Source organism: Grammomys surdaster, unplaced genomic scaffold, assembly GCF_004785775.1.
Source record: "Grammomys surdaster isolate TR1022 unplaced genomic scaffold, NIH_TR_1.0 166, whole genome shotgun sequence".
Classification (NCBI taxonomy): domain Eukaryota; kingdom Metazoa; phylum Chordata; class Mammalia; order Rodentia; family Muridae; genus Grammomys; species Grammomys surdaster.
In genome coordinates, this window is record NW_021604614.1 from 13,575,712 (window position 1) to 13,588,062 (window position 12,351).

Sequence of the window (12,351 nt, forward strand, 5' to 3'; positions counted from 1 at the left end):
GAGAGAGAGAGAGAGAGAGAGAGAGAGAGAGAGAGAGAGAGAGAGAGAGAGGAAGAAGGAGGAAAAGGAGAGGCTGGCCACAAGCACATGGAGAAATTGGGGTGGGGAATGGGGAGAGAGGGGGAAGAGGGTAAGGGAGCAAGAGGAGAAAAGAAGAGCCCCTGTCCTCTTTTTAAAAATATTTTTTTATTGGGCTGGAGATGGCTCAGCAGTTAAGAGCACTGGCTGTTCTAGGTCCTGAATTCAATTCCCAGCAACCACATGGTGGCTCATAACCATCTGTAATGGGATCTGATACCCTCTTCTGGTGTGTCTGAAGACAGCAACAGTACACTCATATACATAAAATAAATAAATCTTTAAAAATAAATATTTTTATTATATCTGTCTGTCCGTCTGTCTACCTACCTGTGTATGTGTGTACATGCATGTGTATGTGCGTGCATATGCCACAACCCAGCTGTGGAGGACAGAGGACAGCTTGAGGGGATTGGTTTCCTCCTTGTACCCTGTGAATCTCGAAGAGGTCTCAAAAAAAAAAAAAGTTGGGTATGGTGGTACACACCTGTGATCTTGGTTGTTGGGAGGCAGAGGCAGGAGAATAGCCAGAATGATCTAACATACTAGGTTTAGATTAACCAAGCTATGTTGCAAGATCCTGTTTCAAAAACTCAGCCCTCTCCACAGAAAAGTCTGACAAATTTTTTTCAAGGAATTATTTATTTGATGTATGTGAGTATACTGTTGCTGTCTTCAGACACACAAGAAGAGAGCATCGGATCCCATTCCAGATGGTTGTGAGCCACCAAGCCACCATGTGGTTGCTGGGACCACTGAGCCATCTCTCCAGCCCAGTCCAGCAGGATTTTTACAAGTGCTGTGATTAGGGTCTGTCTCTTTGGGAAGGTTTGGGCTTGACTAACAGCAGGTAAAACAGCTCTCTGAGACACATCTGCTGGCTCTCCCATCTGTAATGGGAGCTGCAGATGTCAAGCTGGAGTGTTACAGTCTGATGTGTCAGAGGAAAAGCTGGTGTGGCTCTCCTCCAGGTGTACAGTGTCCTCAGATGTGTAAATCAGGCATCTGATTGCCTACGGTGCAAAATAACTTCAAAGTCTACTAGTTTATAGTTATTTCTTTTTTTTTTCTTTTTAGGATTCATTCATTTAGTTTTATGTATATGAGGGTTTTTTTTTTTTTGCTAGCATGTATGCATGTGCACCACGTGCAAGCCCAGTGCCCGACAGCAGAAGAGGGCTTTGGAGTCCCTGGAACTAGAGTTACAAATGTTTGTGAGCCGCCTTGTGGGTGCTGGGGATTGAACCTGTCTCTTCTGCAAGAGCAGCAAGTACTCTTTAGCACTAAGTCACCTCTCCAGACCTATTTTTTAAAAATTTTTAATCATGTGCATGTATGTTTGCCTATGTAGAGGTATGTACATGTATGTGCAGTGCCGGAGGAGACCAGAAGAAGGAGTCAGAGCTCCCGGAGCGGGGTTAAAGATAGTTGGAAGAGTCTGGCAATGGTAGGATATGTCTTTAATCCCAGACCTTGGGAGGCAGAGACAGGTGGATCTCTGTGAATTCAAAGCCAGCTAGGTCTATAGAGCAAGTTCTAGGACAACCAGAGCTACATAAGATGTCTTAGTTAGGATTTTACTGCTGTGAACAGACACCATGACCAAGGCAATTCTTATAAAGGACAACATTTAATTGGGGCTGGCTTACAGGTTCAGAGGTTCAGTTCATTGTCATCAAGGTGGGAACATGGCAGCATCCAGGCAGCATGGTGCAGGAGGAGCTGAGAGTTCTGCATTTTCACCTGAAGGCTGCTAGCAGAATATTGACTTCCAGGCAGCTAGGATGAGGGTCTTAAAGCTCACACCCACAGCGATACACCTATTCCAACAAAGCCACATCCATTCAAACGGGACCACACCTCCTAATAGTGCCACTCCCTGGGCCAAGCATATACAAAGCATCACGCAGGAAAACTTTGTCTTGAAAAAAAAAACAAAAAACAAAAAACCAAAGCCAGGCGGTGGTGGCACACGCCTTTAATCCCAGCACTTGGGAGGCAGAGGCAGGCGGATTTCTGAGTTCGAGACCAGCCTGGTCTACAGAGTGAGTTCCAGGACACCCAGGGCTACACAGAGAAACACTGTTTCGAAAAAACAAAAAAACAAAAAAACAAAAACCCATCCAACAAATCCCTCCCTCCACCCTAAATAAATAGTTGCAAGGTCTCTGATGTGGGTGCTAGGGCACAAAGTCTGATTCTCTGGAAGAGCAGTGAACACTCTTAGCCACTGAGCAATCTCTCTAGCATGTATGTCACTTATGAAGCAAACAGGATTGACAGGAGAAGATAGGGCCAGTTTGTGTTTGTATGCAGCAGAAGTTGGATAGCACATTTTTTTTGTTTGTTTCAAGAGCTATGAAAACTACTAAGAATGGCTAATCACTGATAATATTTTTGTTTAAAGATAGTCATTTGTGCTGGGCGGTGGTGGTGCACACCTTTAATCCCAGCACTTGGGAGGCAGAGGCAGGTGGATTTCTGAGTTCAAGAGTTCGAGGCTAGCCTGGTCTACAGAGTGAGTTCCAGGACAGACAGGGCTACACAGAGAAACCCTGTCTCGAAAAAGCCAAAAAAATATATATATATATATATATTCATTTGTTTTTTATTTTATTTGTAGGAGTGTTTTGCCTGCATATATAGCTCCGTACCACATGGCTGTCAGGTGCTCTAAGAGGCCAGAAGAGAATGATGGTCCATGTGGGTTCTGGGAACCAAACCCAATTTCTCTGGAAGAACAGCAAGTGCTCCTAACAACTGCGCCTTGATAATAATAATTTAAGCTCTAGAGAACAAAGTGTCTTGAGAAATATAGATAAATAGAAAGGGTATTGTGGCCGGGCGGTGGTGGCGCACGCCTTTAATCCCAGCACTTGGGAGGCAGAGGCAGGCGGATTTCTGAGTTCGAGGCCAGCCTGGTCTACAGAGTGAGTTCCAGGACAGCCAGGGCTACACAGAGAAACCCTGTCTTGAAAAACAAAAAAAAAAAAAAAAAAAAAAAAAAAAAAAAAGAAAGGGTATTGTGAAAAGTCAGACTCAACATTTTGTAGACTGGAGGGCTGGTTTTAAGGACTTCATTTGGATTTTGTAGTGAATTAGTTGGGAAAAACAGATATTCGCTCACAAGAAGGTGGTCTTACCTTTTGCTTCACTAGGAACACGGCACTTGCAAACTGACGTAGCTGCCTGCAAATGGCATTTGTGAGATGTTGAAGAAAGACATGTATTTTTTTTTTTTTTTTTTTTTTTTTGGTTTTTCAAGACAGGGTTTCTCTGTGTAGCCCTGGCTGTCCTGGAACTCACTCTGTAGACCAGGCCAGCCTCGAACTCAGAAATCTGCCTGCCTCTGCCTCCCGAGTGCTGTGATTAAAGGCGTGTGCCACCGTTGCCAGGCTAAGACATGTATTCTTGCCCTTACAAAATCAGAATAAGGACAGGCATGGTGACTCATGCCTTTAATCCTAGCAGTAGGGAGGCAGAGGCAGGTTCTAAAAAGGGCTGCATGGTGACACCTTGTATTAAAAAAAAAAAAAAAAAAGATGAATGAGTGAAAAAATGTTTTTTGAGGCAGGGTCTTACTATGTAGACCTAGCCAGCCTGGAACTGGCTTTATAGACCAGGCTGGCCTCGAACTTTTGGAGATCTGCTTGCCACTGCCTGTGCCTCCTGAGTGCTGGAGTAAGACACGGGAGCTACCACATCCAGTATGCAAATATAATTTAAACGTGCCAATTTAATCCCATTGCTTTTAAATACAATTATTTAAAAATGTCTTTTAGGCAGAGTAGAGCATTCAGATCATCTCTGCTACTGACGATGGTCGTCGACAGGTATGATAATCGAGAGTTCAAGGCCAGGTTATGCTATTTAGCAAGCTTTTTGTCTCAAAAAGGGGAGGAGCGTAGCTTCAGCTGAAGATCTTTGTTACAGAGCTTCCCTGGTATAAACGAGGCGTCATGTTCAACCTCGTGTACCGCTACAGGCAAAAAAAATGCAATTAAATGGGAGTGGAGAGGAAGATCAAATTAAATAAATACACGCGTGGCCTGTAGTCCACTCTCTGAGCAAAATCATTATCCCTTCCTTTCTAACTGATCCCTGTCCACGTCGACTAGGAACCTATTCGCCTTGGTCGAGCGTTTCTGTAGGGAACCGATTTCTGGCAACACCACTTATGGCCCACCCCCTTACTTTACGTTTGGATATTTTGATTGGCCGTCAGTCTTCCTTATGTTCTACGATTGGTCGAAGGCACTCCGGGACACAGAGGACCCGCTGCTGTGGGAAACAGTCCTGGGCGGGCTAGGTGCCGGGCGGGTGCAGGCATGGCGTAAGGCGGCTCGTGGGCGCGGCGCGTGGCGGGCCTTGAAGGCCTGTCATTGCCAGCGTCCACGAGAGCCAATATTTCAGTCCAATGATGACCAACGGGGTAGTGCATGCCAACTTGTTTGGCATCAAGGACTGGGTAACGCCCTACAAGATCGCGGTCCTGGTGCTGCTGAACGAGATGGGCCGCACGGGAGAGGGTGCCGTCAGCCTCGTGGAGCGGCGTAAGCTCAACCAGCTGCTCTTACCACTGCTGCAGGTGAGAGGCGCCCACTCTTTCCCGCCCATTTCCGTGCGTTTAGCGTGGGCCCCGCCCTGCGCCTGGGGGCGGGGACGGTCCAGCCCGGGGCCTTGGCGGGGGGCGGGGGTTCATCTCTGTAATGGAGGAATTTGGAAAAAATAACGTGAATGCTTCTAGCTAGAGTCTATGAGCGCCTACTATGGGCAGATGCTTTATACATGCATTCTTTTTGCAGGTCCACATTAGGCTCCTGTTTAATGTGAGTGAATAGGGGTAGGGTTACTGTTTGAGAGCCTTGGTCTTCTGGAAAGTGGGGTACTCCATGCTTTCCAGTTCTGCTTTGTTTGTTTTCAGAGAGTTTCACTGTTAATCCATCGAATTGTTGAGTACTAGTTTGAAAAGGACCTTGATAAATGGTACTTGCTGAACGTTCTTCCACTTAACAAGTCTTGGAGCTTCATGTCAGTCAAGAAGAATGTTCTTTTTATCAGCTGCAGCATCTTTCATACTAAGATAACCAACATAATTTACCTTTTTCCTATAAGTGATAAGTTAAGGTTTCTTTTTTTAAAAAATATTTATTTATTTATGTCATTTATATGAGTACACTGCAGCTGTCTTCAGACACACACTAGAAGAGTGCATGGAATCACATTTCAGATGGTTGTGAGCCATCGTGTGGTTGCTGGGAATTGAACTCAGGATCTCTGGCAGAGCAGTCAGTGCTCTTAACCACTGAGCCATCTCTCCAGCCCAAGTTAAGGTTTCTTCTTTGTTTTTGTTTTAACATACAGGCTATTTTAGTTTTGTTTGTTTTTTTGAGACAGGGTTTCTTTGTGTTGCCCTTGCTGTCTTGGAACTAGCTCTGTAGACCAGGGTGGCCTCCAGCTCAGAGATCCCCTTGCCTCTGTCTCCTGAGTGCTGAGATTAAAGGTATATACCCAGCCATACAGGCTATTTTAAAATAATATATGTCAAATACAATTTCCCAAGAAGTAGAATTTGGTTACCCACATCTAGAGTGGTGTAAACACCGACTTTCTCAAATGACTCCAGTGTGTAATTTTAAACCTTCTCTAGAGAAGGTACTGCTTCTGGGGTTAGGCAGCCTTTCTTCCCCAGTTCAGGAAAGGATGAAGTGTGTTTATACTCACAAGCACTAGAGCACCCACTTTGTATAGTGCTTCCTAGTGTACAAAGCCCTTCACATTCACTCACGTAACTTTTGCCACAAACAAAGGAGATGGTGATTATTAAGATCATTTAAGTGATGAAGGAGACAGGCTCAGTGTTGCCCGTTTATAGAGTGACAAAGGAAAGAGAGCCCTGTCCTATAAATCCTGTTCATTTTTCTTCTTTTTTTAATAGTCTATTTCATTGACTAAAACAGTCTACAAATGTGAAGTATGTCTTGGTGTTTTGCATGGTCAGGAGACTCCTGATTCCATACGTCTCGTTTGGAATGATTGATAAATGACTCTTTACGGTTGTCAGTCTGCAGCTTCTTGCCTGTTATCTCTAACCTTCCTATTTCTCCTTTACGCAGGGCCCAGACATTACACTGTCAAAGCTGTACAAGCTAATTGAAGAGTCGTGTCCTCAGTTGGCAAATTCAGTGCAGATCAGGTGAACACTCTTTCTGGGAAGGGTTGGGTGAAGATTACAAAGGGGTGGGTAGCAATTAAGTCTTTTCTAAAATGATAGGGGTGTGGCCCTGTTGGTAAAGTGCTTGCCTCTCGTGCACCAAGCCTGGGTTTGATGCCCAGCACTTTAAACTAGCCATAGTGGTACACAACTGTAATCCATGAGTTTGGGGGGTAGAGGCAGGAAGAACAGAAGTATAAAGTCCTCCTTGGCTACAAAACAATTTAGAAGCCAGCTGGGATACATGGGGACCTAAAGCTAGGATTATTCCAGAGGTTGTTTTACTAAGAACCTTTATGTAGGTGTTTTTAATGGATTACATTAGCCATAAGGTTTATGTATTCTCCCCCCCAGGTGTATTATTTTGTATAGAATTACCTCCTTTGTAGTTGTTTTAGATAATTCCGTTTTTACTTTGATGAATGTTATACAGTAAGCGAGCAGTGTATGATACTCTTGAGGAATTTGGGCGTGGCATTCTGAGTGGATTATGAAGTTTGTCTTAGAAGCCACTGCTTTAAACAAACCCTGAAATCACCCTTAAAGCAGAATTGTCGTTAATTCGGGAATATGAAATGTGGAGGATGTGCAGCAGGCCTTCCTAAAACGTGCATCCCAATTTTCTCATTCAGAATCAAGCTGATGGCCGAAGGTGAATTGAAGGATATGGAACAATTTTTTGATGACCTTTCAGATTCTTTTTCTGGAACTGAACCAGAGGTTCACAAAACAAGTGTAGTAGGTATGAAACTTCTCAGAAGAACCGAGAGTGTTTTCACTGAAGTGGGCAGTTTTCTGGGGAGCATCTGTCATGACTTTGGTGTACCTGAACAAGCAGACTAGGGTGCTGGCTGTGTTGTGGTTGTATTTACTGCCTTCCCATTTCGTTCTCTATTTGACCATGACTTGTGACAAAACACCTCTGTTTTATCTGTAATAGTTAGCCTGGTCTGGGGTCTCTAGGGCTGCAAGCACCTCTGCTTTATCTGTAGTGGTTGGCCTGGGTCTGGGGTCTCTAGGGCTGCCCAGCTCTTTCCACAGTGCTGCAGACCCCTTGCCTGTGTTGTGCAACTGTAAGTGGGGGTCACCAGCCAAACTTAGGAAGCAAGGTAAGTGAAAACACGCTGTTGCTTAGTATTTGAAGTACATGCACATGTGACATTTCTTTGATGCTTTTCTATTAACTGTGTCCCATGCCCCTCCCCTCTGACTCTGTTGCATGGTCATTTTGTTTTGTTTTGGTTTGGTTTTTTGAGACAGGGTTTCTCTGTGTAGCCCTGGCTGTCCTGGAACTCACTCTGTAGACCAGGCTGGCATCGAACTCAGAAATCCACCTGCCTCTGCCTCCCAAGTGCTGGGATTAAAGGCGTGTGCCACCACTGCCTGGCGCATCATAGACTTGCCTCTTACAGAGACTGAGTCGTGCTGGAAGGAGGGGTGGCAGATGTTGAAAAGGAAATCAGTAAACAAGACGATGTAATTACTCCTCAGCTTCTGACTAGACTCAAATAAAATAACAATGGTAGTCTCAGAGAGTTTGAACAGCTGTGAAGAAAATGGAGAGGTGAAGGGATAGAGATGGGAGAGGACTGAGACCTGAGGGGAAAGCATGCGGGAGAGCCCTCGAGGAGGAGGGACAGCACCTAGGGTTCCTCTGAAGGAGGAATGGGCTGGGCGTCGTTGCTGAGTCTTGGGATTTCAGTTAATGGTTTTACCTTGTCTGTGGTCTTATCTTGTAGGTCTGTTTCTGCGCCACATGATCCTGGCCTACAGTAAGCTTTCTTTCAGTCAAGTGTTTAAGCTGTATACTGCCCTCCAGCAGTACTTCCAGAATGGAGAGAAAAAGACAGTGGAAGACGCTGATATGGATAGAGAGGATGGAGAGAGACGAATGGAGAAGGAAGAGCTCGACGTGTCTGTGAGGTAACTCAGGTTTCCTGTCAGGTTCTTCTTCCAGTCACTCTGCTTAACTAAAAGTGCCACAGTCCATTCTAGTCTAGACATTATGAGCTGGCTGTCCCTCTTCTCTTCCTGGGGACCCAGGAGGTTGGCTCACAGGCTACAACTGAGTTTTCGTGTCCTGTGGTTTTGGATTGGCTGGGAGTCACAAGTGGGCTGGCAGTCCACAGGTGGAAGGAAAGTGAGGTCAGGGTGTGGATTCAGTAGCTCCCTTCCTTTGGGCTTCTGGGGGTGATTGTAGAGACACAGTTTCTGTCAGATGACCCTCTACAGTTCTGGGAATGTAGAGGCTAGGGAGAAGTGTTGACAGGCCTAAGTCTAAAGGCCCATTGTTGTCTGCCTTAGGAATCGTCCTTCTCAGTGGCTTCTCTGAGCGCTACTCCTTGAATGTGCAGTTTCTTTCCTGTGGGGTCAGTTACCCTAACAAGCAATACCATCAAACTTCAGGGTCTGAGACTCACTTGAGGGCTTCCTACAGCATAGGCATTCACCTCATCCAGGTCTCTATAAAATGTCTTAAAATTAGCTTACACTGTAATGGGTTTCCATAAGCTGTTTTTGGGGTGAGAGACATACATATGCTCTCATTATGTAGACTGGCCTTAAACTCATTATATGGCCCTGGCTGGCCTCAAACGTGAACACTTGTATACACATCACACATAAAACAGTTTCTGGCCACCAGACAGTGGTAGCACATGCCTTTAAACTTGGGAGGCAGAGGCAGGCGGATTTCTGAGTTCGAGGACAGCCTGGACTACAGAGTAAGTTCCAGGACAGCCAGGGCTTCACAGAGAAACCTTGTCTCAAAAAACCTAAAAAAAAAAGAAAAGAAAAACAAAACAAAAAAAAAAGTTTCTGATCGGGTGTGATGGTACATGACTTTAATCCCAGAACTCAAGAGGCAGAGGCAGGAAGATCTCTATTAGTTTGAGGCTAGCCTGGTCTACATAGTGAGTTTCAGCACAGCCAGGTCTACATAAAGAAACTCTATCTGAAAAAAAAAAAAAAAAAAGTTTCATGTGTCTCTTGACAGTTTTGATTATTTGAAACTCTTTGCTTGCTTGCCTTTACAGTGCTGGGGCTCGTGTGTACGCAACAGGCGCTCCACCATCGAGCCTTTGCTTTAGCTGTTTTTTTAGAACAGTTACTTGGAGCCCTCTTTGACTTTTGAAAAGGAAAATTTTAATTTTTTTATGTGTGTATAGTTACTTTTTATTTCCCAGGATTTGGAACTCACAATCTTATGCATGCTAGACATGTAGCTGTCTCTAACTCTTTTGAAATTTTAGTTTATCATATTACATTGGAAGAGAAATTACCCCTTTCTCTTTTTGTAGTTATTGGGATATTTTTAGCTTTCTACAGGGAAGTTCTTTTTCTTGTAAATTAGTATTAGCTTTGGAAAAGGGTAACACAAGTTCATGAGGTAGTACTGGGAGCTTTGCAAGTCTCCTACCTTATAGTTCTTCCTTTTTGAAGGGAAGCCCACTGTTGATTTTGTTTATTTTTTGACAGTGTTTCATTCAGTAGTTCTGACTGGTCTTCAACTCAGGGCAGTTCAGCCTTCAAGTACACAAATGACAGATGTGAGCCACCGCTGGGAGCTTCAGTTGTTAATTTAAGAGTGGGAGGGCCAAGGATGTTCTCAGTGGTACAGAACCTGCCTCCTGTGAATGAGGCCCTGGTTCAGCGTTCAGCTCCAGAGAAACAAACCTTTAGAACTTGGACCGTTCAGTCCTGAGATGTTTCGAATGTTTCAAGACTTCAGGTGCAGAGCAGGCAAACGGAAATTGAGCTTCGTGTTCACTGTGCAGCTCCTGACGCGGGACGCCGGCTCTGCTCCTTTTCATCTGAGGTGTTAGCTTAATCTAGTCTCCCAAACTCAGCTCTCCTGCAAGTGTTTACTGAGTCCTTCCCGTATGCCAGGCACAGTGTTTGGTGCTGTTCATTCTGCAAAGAGGAGAAAATTCCTGTGTTCCTGCCAGTAGGTAGAGATGGACAGATAATAGATTGGGAATTAAGTTTAAATTAATGAGATATAATTTTCAAGAGAGTGAACGTGGTAAAGAAATGAGACAGAAGCCATGTTTGGTAACATGTATAATTCCAACTGGGCAGGGACTAGGAAATGATCAAGAAGGCAGGAGGATTCTAGTTCCTGGTCTGCTTGGCTAGGCAGTGAGTTCCAGGATAGCCAGGGCTATGTAGCAAGAGCCTGTCGTAATGAAAGAAAGACTGGGACACAGGACAAAGAGTGCTGGGAGTGGGGGTGCTGTGGTAGAGGGCTGCATGTGGCACAGTGTTCTGAAGACCCATCCATGGTGTATACAATGCCTGCAGAGGCCAGAACAAGGCTGTCAGGTAGCTGCCAGGTAGTGCTGGGAATCAAACCTGTGTCTTCTGCAAGAGCAACAGATGCTCTAAACAGTGGTCAATATGACGTCTGGGCTACCCTTGAACCTCCTGTCTTTTTCTGTCTCAGCCTTATGAGTAGTGGAATTATAGGAGTGTATTTCCATAATTTGCCTTGAACTTTTAAAGAATTTACATGATTTGTAAAGTTAATCTTTTTACTATTGTGTAATTCTTTACTATTATTTTCTTTGTTTTCATTTCCAGAGAAGAGGAAGTATCTTGCAGTGGTCCTCTGTCCCAAAAACAAGCAGAATTTTTTCTCTCTCAGCAGGTATGTTAGTTATATAGCTTACTTTTACTTAATTTACTTTTATTAAGTCCTATGATGTTCTGTGTTGACATGTCTGTGTAAGTTAATGTGTTTATTTGCAAGATTGTGTGTGCTGCCTGCTACGCTTCCCTCCTCACTGGGAGCGGCTATGCGTCTTTGCCTGTGTGTCACTTTATTCTATAATGGAGTGCGACCAACAGCCCATATCCTAGTAATCTAGAATTGCTGCTTTTTTTTTTCCAATTATGTACTTACTTATAGTATTGAGGGGATTGAACCCCATATCCTGTGCGTGCCAGGCAAGCACTGGCACAGTCTGAGTTATGGTGCACAGTGGGTTAGTTAAAATGGCTTTGGCCCTTAGTAGGTTGTGTTTCCAGCCACCCGCCAGAGCACTCTGGATTCGAGAGTGAAAGACGCACCACACAAGCCAATTTTGATATGCCGTGACTAGTTCAATGGCTGGGCATTGCTAATTCCCCTGAGGCTAGCATACACTCTTCCCTCTAACTTATCTGAGCTAACTTGCTAAATCAACATTTCATCTCTGCTACCCCAGACCCAATGAGGGAAGTGGCCTTTAGGGCCACGTTCCTGGATTCTTACATGTGATGGGCCTTTAGGTTTCAACTGCCTGGTAATGGCAGTTCTCCCTCCCCTCTCTCTCTCTCTGGGCCCCTAGCCCATGTAATCTAAAAGTCCTGCCTCTGTCTTTCTGGCCAGCCATTGGCTGTATAGCAGTTCTTTGTTATCAGTTGAAGGCAGCTGGGGGGCAGGGACCCTCTGGTCTGGAAGTTTAGCTTTTTGGGATCCAAAATTAGACAAAGCATTAGCACCAACAATCCGTAACATTTATGTCCCCAGTTAACTTTTTCCCTGTGTATATGGCTGTGGTGAGTGTGGATGTGTGTGTGGGTCCACGTGTGTGCACCTGCATGTGGAGGCCCCATTGTGGTGTGATGTCATTGAGGCAGGCTCTCTCAGTTGAGTCTAGAACTTGACAGGCTGCTAGTCTAGCTAGCTGACTCACCCTGAGGCTCCCTCATTGCTTTTCTAGTTCTGGAAGTACAGTGGGCTGTACACGCACCAACTTGTCCTTTTGATGTTTTCAAACATACATGTAAAGAGAAGTGCAAGTGCAGACAAGGCGTGTAAAGGTATCTGTCACCAAGCCTCATGACCTGAGTTCAGTCCTGGGACTCACATGGTGGGAAGAGAGAACCAGCCTCCCACAAGTTGTCCTCTGACCTCTACACACCCCCACCATGAGTTTTTGTTAGTTTGGGATGGGATTTGATTCTGTAGCCCAGGCTGGCCTCAGACTTTCTGCAGTCCTCTTGTTTGGCCTTCAAGTCTTTGGATTATAAGCTTGAGCCACACATACCGTGAAAGTGTTGTGTAGTGAATGCCC

General features: G+C 44.9%; 1 protein-coding gene across 2 annotated transcripts in view; it reads left to right on the forward strand.

Moving 5' to 3' along the window:
- The first annotated feature begins 4,321 nt into the window (after positions 1-4,321).
- Anapc5 (anaphase promoting complex subunit 5) overlaps positions 4,322-12,351 on the forward strand; it is a 33,204-nt gene continuing 25,174 nt past the window's right edge. For both annotated transcript variants that reach the window (XM_028765914.1, XM_028765915.1), the window contains exons 1-5: positions 4,322-4,666; positions 6,195-6,274; positions 6,925-7,034; positions 8,032-8,215; positions 10,874-10,940. In XM_028765914.1, the coding sequence (XP_028621747.1) occupies positions 4,496-4,666; positions 6,195-6,274; positions 6,925-7,034; positions 8,032-8,215; positions 10,874-10,940 (612 nt within the window). In that variant the 5' untranslated portion in view covers positions 4,322-4,495. The remainder of the gene's footprint in view (positions 4,667-6,194; positions 6,275-6,924; positions 7,035-8,031; positions 8,216-10,873; positions 10,941-12,351) is intronic.